The sequence below is a fragment of the Catharus ustulatus genome, chromosome 4 (assembly GCF_009819885.2).
Source record: "Catharus ustulatus isolate bCatUst1 chromosome 4, bCatUst1.pri.v2, whole genome shotgun sequence".
NCBI lineage: Eukaryota > Metazoa > Chordata > Aves > Passeriformes > Turdidae > Catharus > Catharus ustulatus.
Window position 1 is genome coordinate 64,952,699 of NC_046224.1, and position 13,768 is coordinate 64,966,466.

Here is a 13,768-nt window from a genome sequence, read left to right on the forward strand (position 1 = left end):
GTGGAAGTCCAGCTTCTCCTGATAAATTGCACACTTTAGGGGAAATTTAGGGAATTTTTTTTTTCATCAAGAAAAATATCCTGTAGCTTTTCCTGCAAAAGTTGCATTTTTTGGTGAGAAATTTTGTATGTATAATTTGGAGGCAGAACTTTTCTAGTAAAACGGAGAAAACACAATGACATCTTGACTGTAGAGCTTGGGTGATTCCAAAACAGATTCAACAAAAATCTGTTGCATCTACCAAGACTTACTAAGAAATCTAAATTATTATACAAAAGGATTCTGGGTGAAACTTTTTCCAGTCAGCTTTATCCAAGGAGAAATCCAAGTAACACAGCTTGAAACCACAGAAACAGGCACTAGGAACAAGAATGTAAAATGAACTTTTTGGACATGACTTCCTGAAGGAGCCATATTTAAAGAGCTATGCTAAGCTTTTTCTTGCAGCTTTCCACCCCACCTTGGAAAACTGCAGATGAGTTACTGGGGTCCCTTCCAGCCTTACCCATTCTGGGATTTGTGCCAGGCAGGACTGGAGCACACAGAGAACACAAAGAGCCAAATCTCTTCAGAGAAACATTATGCAATGCATTCAGTCCCCTACATGCTACTAAGGACCTGTGGTGTCCAGACGTAGCAGAACATGCTGCAAAGCAGATGAAAATAGCAGCATATCTAAACTGCAAAATTCTCCTCTGCTTCCCTCCGTATGACCTGCTGGGAAGGCAGCAGATGAGGAACGTTAGAGGCAGGAGAGAAGCAGGGAAGCATTACCTTCATGTAGCACAAGAGCACCTGGAATAGAAAGGTCAAAACAATAAACAGAGCCATAGGCAGGAGCTGCACTCCAGAAGCTGATGCAGCAAACTTTGTCACAGCAGGCGAGTCCTTCCTGTGCCCACGTGCTACTCACTTTTCTGTATCACCCAATACTGTATGCTATGGATCACTGGTAAAAGATCACATTAAGAGGTTTTATTATGTTTTTAAAAACCAAGTAAACAAAGTTTTATCCTCTAGTAGGAAGTTTATGGTATAGCCATAAAATGTCAAAATGTATAAAAAGGTGCAAGAACTTCCACTTTGCTCAAAACACAGTAAAGACTCTCATGGTATTTTATTTTCCTTTTATTCAAGATCATAAATTACAAGTCTATCCTTTGAGAGCCTCAAACTTGATCCTCTTCTACTATAGTTAAAATGAAGGATTAATCCTAGAAGTGGTTGCACAGCTGTGCTTTCCAGCAAAGAAGAGTCACTTGGGACAAAAACTACTTACTAGGTATTCTCAGGGCTGTTTTTCCATTTAGGGAAAGGTAAATTTCCCTGCCCATGCCACCACAGCCAGCAGTGCCCATTACCAGGTCTGGACCATGGAAATACAATTCTGCCACTCAGTGCACTGTCAAGAGGCACACTGTCAGGTCTCAAACTATAGGAATACTGAAGATGTAAAACCTGTGGATATAAAGCATCAAACTGAATAACTCAGAGGATGCTTACCACCCCTAGTTCCTCCACCAGCTTGTTAACATAGTGCTATCATCTACATTATTTCATTGTTTTTGGATATATTTATATGCAGATGATGTTCTGCAGGACACAATTGAGAGAATATGAAACATTTTCACTACTCTTTTTTGTTTGTTATGCTTGTTAGAAAGAGTATACTTTTTCTTCTATAATAATTTGAAAATCAATTTCATGTGTTCAGTATAAAAATGCTGACATTTCCAAGCAATTATCAGAAAGTTACAAAGAGCTAATTATTAGATGACAGAAAATCACGGCTCAGTCACTGAACACACTTGTATTACTTGAAGAGATGGGTATCTCTACTTAACAACTACTTATCTTCAATATAAGATTATTTCTCTCTAATAGCAATGTATTTTAAAAGTTTCTGCTCTTAAGTTTAAGGAGAAGAAATCTCTAATATGAAGCACAACACCATTTATACTAAAATCTCCCCAGTATTTCATTAATTTGCATCATTGATTTTCTCAACTACACACACTTTCATAACAGCTTGCTAGCCTTGTCTTTGTGCTTAGAATAAGCTCCCAATGTGATTTAATAAGTGTAGAGAATCAATGAGGTACTTATTTCAGTTTCCAGAACAGACTGCAGTGGAAACAAAAGCTCTAAAATCTGATATAATGACCAGAGTCTGAACTCAGACTCCTGTCACAGCTCTTTGAATGGGCACACTTGCAAACCAGTAATATTTATTATTTTAAGAAATAGAATATAACCACAGTTAACTTAGAATCCAGTTCATGGAAGCCTATCTGTGCCCTTGCTCACTTCTGAACCATTTAAATATAACCTAGAAGCTCATGAGGCCACTTACATTTAGATACCCTGCGAAAGCAATGCCAGCATAAATCCATGAAAACCCCCACACCTTTTCTCATGAGTCACATTCAATTATTTTGTAAAGGATACAAGGATTGTTGTCATCAATGCTGCAATTGTCCAGAATCAAGGAAATGCCATCCAAGTCATACACCTAAATAAAAACAAAGTTTAATTTAACAAATATCTCAACTAACAAAGTTTCATGAAAGAAATACATAAAAACATAACAGGGATGTTTGTTTCATCTAAAATATTAAACATGCTAACATGAATTACAGAGTAAACCTGGCATTTTCAGCATGAGTATCACAAAACAGTAACACAAGAGGGCACTGATTTCACATTCTCCCTTCATTTAGCAAGTGTCTGACTGAGGTATTTTCTATTTCTCACACTGAGGCAGATAAGTTATGCTCACTTACAGCTCCTGCTTGCTTCCAGAAGGAAGAGACATCAAACACTGTAGGGTAAAAAGTAGGGAAAAAAAGAAGTTGAAAAATACACCTACACCCACACAAGTATGCGTGAGACCCATCTTCTTACCGTCAGTCCCAACGTGTTACTTGCATGTGCCAGCACAAGTTCTTTACATCAAATAAGAGCTGTGGATGCTTTTCCTTTGAGAAAATTCCTTATGCTACTATCAAATGAGCAAAGATGAGATTTGGTGTCTTTAGCTCCTTGTGCATGCATACACATGAGAGTTCACAAACTGCACTACATTTGTGAGAGTGTGTGAGATAACAACACGTAATCCTAACAGACTCATACACATACACTTTACCAAGTACTTGGGACAAGTTGATCTTAACAACAGACATGGAGCATTATTACCTTACAGAAAGTACGTTCCATAAGAAATTTATGTAGACTCCTAAGGTACACTGTAACATTACACATGAGTATTTATAGCTTTGCACTTCCTTTCCAACCTCAACCATTCTGTGATAGCCAAGTTATACTTGTCCAAATCTTAGGTTCTTTAATCTCTTAAATTTTAATTTCAAACCAAGAACTGCCAGTTAAAGGAGTTTAATGCAATGCCAATTTAGGCCGTGGCTTGATGATGGTGTTCTCTCTTCCATCTCTTTTGCCCCAAACAAGATGCATTTTTATGTACCAAGGAAAACAATAAATCTCAAAGTTTACACTGCAGGATCATCAGCTTTCTGAAGTACAAGTTTTGCGGTAAGACAGGCAAGTTGAGTAGATTTAGATGTGAAATCTTAAACAGCCTATGGATCAATAAAACTGAATTCAGAGACAAAGATGAGCACATGCCTCTTACAAGTTCTTTTTCCGATGTTATTGCAGAGTCTCAAGCTACATGAGAAAGCAGCGGTGACAGACACACAGACAGGCAATGCTCACATTTATAAGAAGCAAAGAACACTCCCAGGTCTTTAAACCCACCTCACACATCTGTGCTAGCATGCCTAACTTTACCTACATGAAGTACAGTTAATAATACAAGTTTAAAAATATCCATTGTCTCCACAGAATGTTTGTGTTTTCTCCAAAGGCCACGCACCATGTATAGTATCATACTTCAAAGCTTGAACAAGCAGTGACCTTTAGGTAACACAGCACTTGCACATGCTTGGGAAATGCTGGTTCTTTGATGTTCAGTCTGTAGCCAAACTCTGATGTGCCTACAATGTTACCTCTTATTTCCCACCAGTGAAATGCTGAACTGTAGAAATTAATGGGGATCAAGTGCTGTCAACAGAAACAAACCATGCAATAATATGCTCCAGTTTAATTCAAACGAGATGTCTGGTTAACAGAGTTAGCATTTTTGGAAAGTACAATTTTAATTAGGGCTCACTGACACTTCAAAAAGTTACTGTGAGAATATGATACGATTCCTTCAAAGTTATGTGGGAACAGCAGCAGCAAACTACAGCCTTAGTGATACCTTCATGAAAAAACAAGTTGCTAACTACCACTGCCTTGCACCTCCCCCCTTTGAGTTTCTTTAACATCACACAATTCAACTGTACATACAATTTGCATGAGTTAGGCACAGCTTTTGTCACCACAATGCCAGCTTTAAAATGTCACCTGTGACTTACTACACAGAAGAATGGAGCAAGAAGAAAGCGCTTACAATGTACCTACCCAAGACAAATATATATACTCCAAGTGACTCATGAGATGAAGAGGTCAAATCCTGAGCAACCACTATTAGAAAAGTTCCAGTCCATGCCAGTTGCTCCTGAACCTCCAGTGGTCCACTAAAAAAGCATTTTATGGCAAACTACAATTCATGCTCTATAATGTGAGCCAGTCCAGCAACTGTTCTGAATATAGCAGAGCCACGTCTGCAACAAGAGTGCTACAGGCAGAGGGATGAACCACTGTTCCACCCAGTGTCCCACTTGAATTGCTCAGAGTCTCTCAAATCATGTTACTCTCATATCCTTGTAACCTCCCAAACCAGCACATTTTGCAAACATTGAGAAATCATCCTAAATCTTACACAGATCTCTTACACAGATCCATTGGAACTACACTGCCCAAGAGAAACTGCTTTGGGAACTTTTCCAACTAATTACTGGTCTCAGAGTTTTTGCTTTGAAGAGAACTCTCTGTGAAATGCCCAGTGTAGAGCAAGGGAGTGGAGCTTTATCAGGGATCTTCTGCAAGCCTTGGAGAAGGAGTCAATATTGCATAAAACCCAAATCTTACTTTAAATATGGTGTGGGTGTGAAAGTACCTTGTGAAGAGAACATTTGTGGCTGGTGTGAAACTGGCTGTAGTCTGTCCAGATTTTGGAAGGAATTATAGACAGAAACTAAAGAATAGGAGAGTTGTGGTGTCTGGTGAACAGAACTGCTCTTGTTGGCCTGTGTTGTGAAAGATTGCTAAATCTGCTCTCCATTTACATTACTGACAACACAGTTGGCCAATAACAGGGAACTGCACTGGACTGCAACAAAGCCACAAAGTTATTTTATTATCAAGAGAAGAGTAGTTCGGAATAATACTGTATTTTGAACTACACTGAAATAGAAAATGAAGCTGCAAGGTTACTTAAGACAAGGTTATAATTTAAACAACACAGCTCTGTGCCAATGATCTTTAGTGCTTCAGTCAAGTCAGTAATGAATATCTTGCCCTAATGTTACAATGTCAGTGTCTGAAATAGCATTCCAAAATAGCAGAAACACAGAATATCCAGCATTCCAAGGCAGGTATCCAAACCTGCCAGTTAAAAAGCCTACTTTCACAGCACAGCTTTATATTGCTGTCATTTGTTTACTGCACTTGCTTCTGAAACATAGTCGTGTATCATGCCAGTAAGAGAAACTTAAATGTATTACACTGAAGAGAAAATGCCTTTCCCAGTGACAGTGACTGCTAGTTTTTTTCTCTGTATCTGTAATTTAATAATCAATTTCAATTATTTAAACCAGGCTCTGAAAAGAAGCTCACGCAAGCAAAGGTCCTTTACAAATATAAAACAAAGTTTATGGGAAGAAATAGCCCAAGGCTGTATTGGCCTACTCTTCCATGGTCAAGGAATGATACAGTCTTTAATTCAGATGATTTGGGACATAACAGCCCTGAGGAAAAAGCTGTGTTTTTTCTCTTAATAACCAATGAAAAAAACATATGGACAAAAATTGGCATCTTTATGTTATCTTACAGAAGTCACATTTATCGACCAATACATGGACAACATCAATAGCACAGTGAAGGGTATGTGCCTAAACAGAACTGTTCCTGACAATCTCCCAGTACTTTCTCACGAAGTACACAGAAATAATTACCATTAACACAACCATTCACACCAGATCCCAGGAGAAGTATAAATTAATTGAGACTATTTATTGAATCTTTCCCTCTAGCAGCAATGGAGCTAAGCTCAGGGGTAAGAATGCAAATTCTCTGAGCATGACAGTGCTTGTTGCTAAATCTGCCTGCATCTAGGAAAATGCAACCACAATCTCCAGGTCCAGCAACTGTACAGACAAAAATGCAAAAAAAAAGAAGAGTCCAGCAAAAATAATCTCTTCAAAGAATCATTAACATTTTGGGCATTAGAATAAGAGTACTATTATGCAGAAAAGAACATTTGTGCCTTTACATAACAACAACTGAACATAAACCACTCTTCCACCAGAATGTGATCAATTTTCAGCCTTTAATCAATGCAGAATGAGAAAGGTGTTTGTTTCAGTCACAGAAAAACTTCTATTTCTTAGAAGCTGTGTTTTGCCAAACTATAGGTGAGCAAAAAGAGTATGTTCTCTCAAACAGAAGTGGACTAGTAACAGACCAAGCAATGCTGACACTTACTCTTCCTTTTACACATTATTTATAATCACACTGAAATACAGAAAGACAAATTTCTAGGTTAAAAAGCGGCTGGGGGTGGGAAACGTTCTAGAAATTAGTCCAAAAACAGGAACAAGTAGGAACCATTTATAAGGAAAACCTCTAAAGACAACATTCATTACAGATCACCAGTTTCCTACCAGACAAAAAGTCTGTCTTCAATCATGTTTAGCTTCACAGTATTAAATTTTAACTCCCATTATGGAACTTAAAAGGTTTCTGGCAGCAATCAAACTGGCAAATTTCACATTTTTATTAACTTGGCTCCTTCCCTTCACTCTTTGTAATGCTTCCAGTTCTGTCACACAGCTGTAAGTGCCCAAACCCACTCAAGCAGCAGTGCCTGGTGCCTTAGGTAGGGCTGTGCTGGTCGGCTGCCAAACGCCAGCCCTGGTCCCCAGTGCATCAGTGCTTCAGCAGCCACAACTTGACTTCCCCTCTCTGGAGCACTCTGGGTTTCTCATCTACCCTGTTTGCTGCTTCTCACATGGCTAAAAGCAGGAGCATAACAGCAAACCTGATCCCCATATTTCTCTGACAAATTAGACTGGCTAATGTAATTAAAACCTGGAGGAGGTGGAGTCAGAGAGAAAGGGAAGATTAACACAGCTGGGCTGGCATCACCACAGGAATCCTAACAAATGTATTAAGGTAGCAGAACACACTTGATGATTGTATTTTACAGACTTCTCTTAGTGCCCTAGATTACTAAATGATTAAATTGCAATGTACTTCTCAAGAGCTGAATCATCAAGATATTAACATCCATCACACATGCATCAACAGCATCCTAAGCTGCATCCGTGGAGTGGAGCCAACAGATACAGGAGAGGAGGAGGCTTCAAGAGAACCTGCTGGCAGCCTTCCCACATCCCCACAAACTAGCCACCAAGACTGAGCTGCTCTCCTGACTCAGGTTCAAAGTAGTTTAAATAGAGAAAATATGGATAAAAAAGTGTAACTGAGAAAGTTCTGGCTGGATACAAGGAAAAATTTTTTACTATGAGGATATGGAGCAGCTACTGTGGACTCTCCATCTTGGAGGATTTCAAGACTTTTCTAGAAAATCCCTGAGTAACCTACTCGGAATTCAACTTTAGGCAGGAGATCCCTTTCTGAACAACTGTGTGAGTCTAAAACAGTTTTGTCTCACTCTAGCAAAAATGAAAAGGCTAAGACCATGGAAAGAAGCACAAGTCAATTATTTTCCTCACATTTAATTGGAAGATCAGATTCTTCCTACTTTGACCTCTTCTTGGTTATAAAATTGTAAATAGTTGTCAGAAATTTACTAAAGGATGTAAAATTTGGAAGCAGTTCTAGAAAAAATGTGATTCTTAACCATCAGTGGAATAATCTGGCATATTCACTGACTTCACAGGACAGAGAAATCTTAAAAGTACAGTAATTTCACGACTATAAGGCGCACCTTAAAGCCTAAAATTTTTATCAAAACCCAGAAGTGCGCCGTATAATCCAGTGCGCCTTACATATGGACAAAGTTTGGAAATTTGCCAACCTGGAAGTGTGAGCTGCTCATGCGGCTCCGTTACTTATTGGTTACTTTGTTGTGCGCGGCTCCTCGCTGCAAAAACAAAAGTGCGCCTTATAATCTGGTGCGCTTTATATATGGAAAAAGTTGGGAAATTTGCCAACACCCGGAAGTGTGCCTTATAATCCAGTGTGCCTTATAGTCGTGAAATTACTGTAATTTGTATTTTGTATGCCAGACCCTTCATATGAACTTCTTCTTATAAACCCCTATAACTTTGAATTAATGCCTCAGAGCAAATACAAAGGATTCCCCATCTGTACAAAAGGAAACTTCATGTTTTCTAGAGTAAAAAGTAAGAATTTTGTACCATTCAATATACTGAAGAATATCTGAACTAGCTGTGAAGAAAATAAAAAAGCAATACAAGTGAGGCCTGAACCCCACAACTGATGAAAATTTTTTGAAAAGAGCATAAGCAACATGGTTAACCTACAGAAGCAGCTTGTTGGAGAACACAGCAACCTTTAATTAGGAAAATAGTATGTTTTATTATCCTCATGAGGACAAGATGAAATGAGCCTAAGAACAGACCATTCACATTACACATCCATTAAATATTTTTAACAGTAATGGACAATGAAGCATTGCAATACACTGACACACAAGTCTCAGACTCCTGGAGCAGACTCCAATAATGCAAGTCTCTGCAAATGACCTGACAAACCTTAGCCTGAACACCCCACCTGGTCCTGCTCTGGACAGGTGAATGGTTCCAACCTTCGCAATCCCTTCTGCCTCTAAGTCTGCATGACTTCCTTAGAGAGAAAATCACACTAAAATATCAAATTATGCCAAAGAAAAGGAATCCAATGAAATATACACTGAGCATTTGTTGCCAGTCTTTGGCCACCATTAAAGATATTTTTAAGCTTTACTCCTTCTGAATGTACCACATGAGACTACATAATCACTTACATAGTGAGAAATATGTCCTTCAGACTCTGCCACCAAACAGACTGACTAACAGAGTCAATTTTCCGCCAAGACCTCCTCAACAGTAGCTGATTAGGGTAGAATACAGTATTCAATGTAGGTAACAGAAGAGCTTAATAAGAGCAGGAACATAGCAACTGTTAGGTTCCCAAACAGCCTCCTCTACACCTATGATGATACTGAAAAATGTTACTTCATTTTTTTCATTTCTTGGTTTTGGGCTTTTTCATTTGTTTTTCCAAGCAGCAGAAGTGACAGGAGATATACACAGGATATTCTGCTTCAAAAGACAGAATACTTTAGGCCTTCAATGCTACTGAATTCCATGGCCTATGGCAGACTACAGGCACTTTGGTTTACAATACAGGCAGCTGTGGCTTGCTTGCCATCAAGTCTATTATAGGAGTTCACCACATTCTGCAGAGCTACTGAAATACTTGTGGACAGAGGTTCCCTACTCCAGGACAACACAGCAGCCTTGCTTAGTTGGTCTGAGAGCCCCTTGCACCAGCACCAGTGACTGTACTCATGTCTACTTCAACCAAGGCAATGTCCCCAGAACACTCTTCCACCTCTACACCACCTAGGTAAGCATGTACTTAACATTTTAATGTGTGAAACTCAGAAATCATGGAAACAAAACCTGTTCCTCCTGCTACATTAATTTCAAAGATATTTGCTCTCTTTCAGCATTATCTCCCAGAGAGACATGAGGTTTATTTCAACTCTCCCAAAAGTGGAGATCCTTGCCTCTTTCTTGGAGGTAAAAAGAAATTATAATAAAAAATAACTTAGAATTTGAATGTGGGGTCCTTTGTGATGTCCTAAACCTCTTGTCAAAGAGCTGATTTAGAAAAAGAGGGTTTTGACCTTATGGAAGATGAAGGGAAGATGAAGGTTTCATACACACTATCAGGCCTGAGCCAAAATAAGATAATACAAACACTTGAGAATTCAGAATAGCTTCCCACAAGAGACAGTAACACAACTGGAACATTTGCTTTTTAAACAGTGCAGCTTTCCTTATTCTCTTACGTACAGTTCCTGAACCAGAAGCCACAACAAATAGATGCTGCCATGAGAAGCAGGCTGTTTCCTCTGGTATGGTTTAGATCTGTGACTTGATGTGGATAAAGCAAAGTCCAACATAGACTCATTTTGCTTGAAACACACAATACTCACTAGTGTAGACTTTGCCTATCCTGGCAGCAGCAGTAGAAGAGAACAATGGTGCTAAACATCATCCAGTATTCAACACTGCCCTTCAGATTAGTTGAATTTGTACAAATTTGCATTAATACCATGGCATACATTTATGTACTTCTAGTCACACACTCTCCTATTCTACTAAACCCAGTAATCAGACTATCCAATCACTGCTATAAAAGTGACTCTTAATTCTCTTCTATTCTTTCATCAGAACAAAAAGAAACTTAAAGGAAATTAAGTGTAAGAATTAGTTATATAGAGACAACTTCTAACAAGACTGTCAAAACTTTGAAATGTTATTTAGTTCTAAAGCAAAGTGAAAACTGAAGACTTTGCACTTTGAAGTTCTGAAAAAATACATGGATAAAGGTCAAACAACAAATCACATGACCCCTTTCAGCCTTTTAAATCACCATTGTAATAGAAAGTTCCAAGTAATTCTGACAAACTGCCACTGTTTCGGTGACTACAATATTTTTATCTTCCACGTCAAGCTTTAGAAAGCATTTTACGAATAGCTCAATTAAAATGAGAGACCTTGTTTTGTGAGTTGTGTGTTATTTTTTGGGGTTATTTTTGTTGTTTCTTTGTTTGTTTAAAGTTTTGTTCCCTCCAGTTTCACATTTTACATTACGTTAGAAAAACTTTTCTTCTGGAACAGAATTCCAGAAGATATCCTGATTCTGAAAATCATTGACACTGACAGAAAAATACATTACCACTGAATGCTCCTGTTGAAGATTTCCTCATTAGTGTTCTACACTAGTGATCACACACTCTTCCACACAAAAATGGGCATCACAGTCTTGTGACTGTTACTTTGCTCTACTACTCAGGTCAGCTTTGGTACTTACTTCATTTCTGCCCAACAGTTGGCACACCTGCCTTGCTCTTCTCACAACATTTCAACTGCTCCCTGACACACAGTCCAGTTGAAATCCTTCAAAACTGCCAGCTGCTTTCAACTTAAAGTGAGTGGAATGGAAAACAATCCAAAATCATACCCTGTTCTGATGAATGCACCACCCTCACAGAGGCCACATATGTCATCACTCTCACACATCACAACCATATTCTGAAATTGGTTCCACTCCCAATATCTAGGATTACAACTCTTACTTGGAAATTTCTGAATTTAGCAAGCAAAAATAAATGCCAATCAGATCCTCCTTGCTCTAATGATGACTTTTGCTGTGTCCAGCATTACTTAACATTCTCACTTAGTTTCACTTTGAAGCAAGGATTTGAAAAAAAAAATTAAAAATCAATGTCAGACATATAATTCCATCAGCAGCAAACCCTCAAATAATGAAAATAATGTGTGAAAAAATGTAGGATGATCTCAAAACATGCAGTGATTTACGCCAGTGATTTCTATGTTTCATGATTAAATTCTGCAGCTAAATTCAGCACACTGAATCACATACTTCAGAGTGCACTGACAGACTCAAAACTAAAAGCAAAATGGTGGCAGTTTCCTGTAATTCCTCTGAGTTTCCTATAGTAATTGTGAAGTGACTCTAGTGTTGCTAAATTTTTTAAGGAGTTGTAAAGAGTAAGTTATTGAGTATATCCCCCCAAACTTCACAGCCAAGGCAGGGGTGGGGGGGTGTGAGAAAAGAAGAAAAGGAGAAAGCTGGTAGGTTAGAAGATTGGAAATAGCACAGAGACATTTATTAAAGGCATTAATGATTCTCTGCTTCCACATTCCCTTGTAAGCAGGGTTTCCAAGATTTTACTGATGGGTCAAAGAACAAACCATTAATTTTCTAGTACATGTGCTAAAGACATGCACTCTGTTACATGTTAAGTACAAAACTATCCTTGATGATAATTAAATTTTCACTAGGTTAAAGCATAGTAAACAAAGTGTTTTTGGAAAGGACTGTAAAATGCCTTTTTAGAAAGCTGCAGAAACAGTAAATGGGATGCTGCAGGACTCAGCTGGCTACTACAGTGAGTAGACAGTTTAATGGTGCTTGCTGCTTGTGTTTTAAATCAAACCCAGACAAAGAAGCCCTCAGAAGCCTGAGCCAGCCATACAACCCCATTGCTAATACTGAAGTAAACAGTATGTCACACTGAGCAATACCCACCTCTGTTTTACATGAAACATGACGTTTTCCGAGAAACACAGAAATAACGGAAGCATGGTCCTTTTGAAAGAAAAGAAAAAAAACCAACAAAAACCCACCAGTCCAATTCTCACAATTACAAGAACTGTTTTCTGTCAGGACTAACAGATGTTGCCACACTTTACTGAAGAGCCTACTGGGGATGGTTTCAAAGGAGGCCAATGCAAGCGCAAATCAATTCTTGAGCTGGAAGAAGCTTTAGACAATTCTGCTGAGATGGATTAATGTCTTTTACCTCGGATTTTATGATACTTCAAATCACAAAGTATTGGTCATCCAAAATAGAACTGATGGCATGTCCAAATACAAAAGCAAAGCAACTACACTTTCTTTAACTTTGCAAAAGTAATCCATTAGCTATCTTTTTATTTTATAAGCCCATACAAAACATCAATCCTGGTGTAAATATGTCCTTTAAAGTCCTTTCAAGTCTTCCCCATGTCATTTTATAAGCAAATTCAGTACATTTGTATTTGTTCAGTGCATGAATAAATCCCAATAACTTCACTGGGACATTCAGGAGGAATGATAAGAGAAGGCTGAAGTATTCACCTTAACTCCCTAACGAGGAACAGGTCCTCTTTTAAATATGATCCAACGGCAAGATCTTTTCATGCCTCCTTCTCAAGCTCTGCACGTTCAGCAATCAGGTCCTGCCCATATTTCCTGGAAGAGTGACTCCAGACTAGCATGTTAACTTCACAGGTAGCAACAGCAGACCTACTGAGGGTGCTGGGATTTCTTATTCCTTTTTTTGGTATTATGCTTTTGTACAAAGCAAAGTAAAACAAAACGTAAACATTGTCAAAGCCAAGAAATTATTGTGAATTGAGTAATTATAAAATGAACAGATTAACTTTTTTGGTTCCATTTTAATTGTTTATGAGCCAGATCCAGAAGTTGAACTTGATGACCCTTTGTGGATCCTTTCCAACTCAGGATTATTCTATGATTCAGATGGAATTTATTTCTGCATAATTGAAATAATGTCACAAACTACTTCAGCAACAATTTTACTGAGACAACAGTCACACATTTTATAAATAAAACCTCCTCTTGATTAAGAACTCTGCCTGAAGAAGATACTCTCTTGAAATCAGAGTATCCCAGACAGACTAAATTATTTCTTATATGCTGAAACAAAACAAAGAAAACAGAAGGCTTTCAGTGATTTATTTAAAAGATTTGGTAGTATCAAAACAAGGGAACCTGTGGCAAGAGAGAAATAGTT

General features: G+C 38.3%; 1 protein-coding gene across 1 annotated transcript in view; it reads right to left on the minus strand.

Annotated features, from left to right (window-relative positions):
- ATXN10 (ataxin 10) overlaps positions 1–13,768 on the minus strand; it is a 95,079-nt gene that overhangs the window by 14,049 nt on the left and 67,262 nt on the right. The window contains exon 10 of the mRNA XM_033058609.2: positions 2,449–2,512. Coding sequence (XP_032914500.1) covers positions 2,449–2,512 — 64 coding nt within the window. The remainder of the gene's footprint in view (positions 1–2,448; positions 2,513–13,768) is intronic.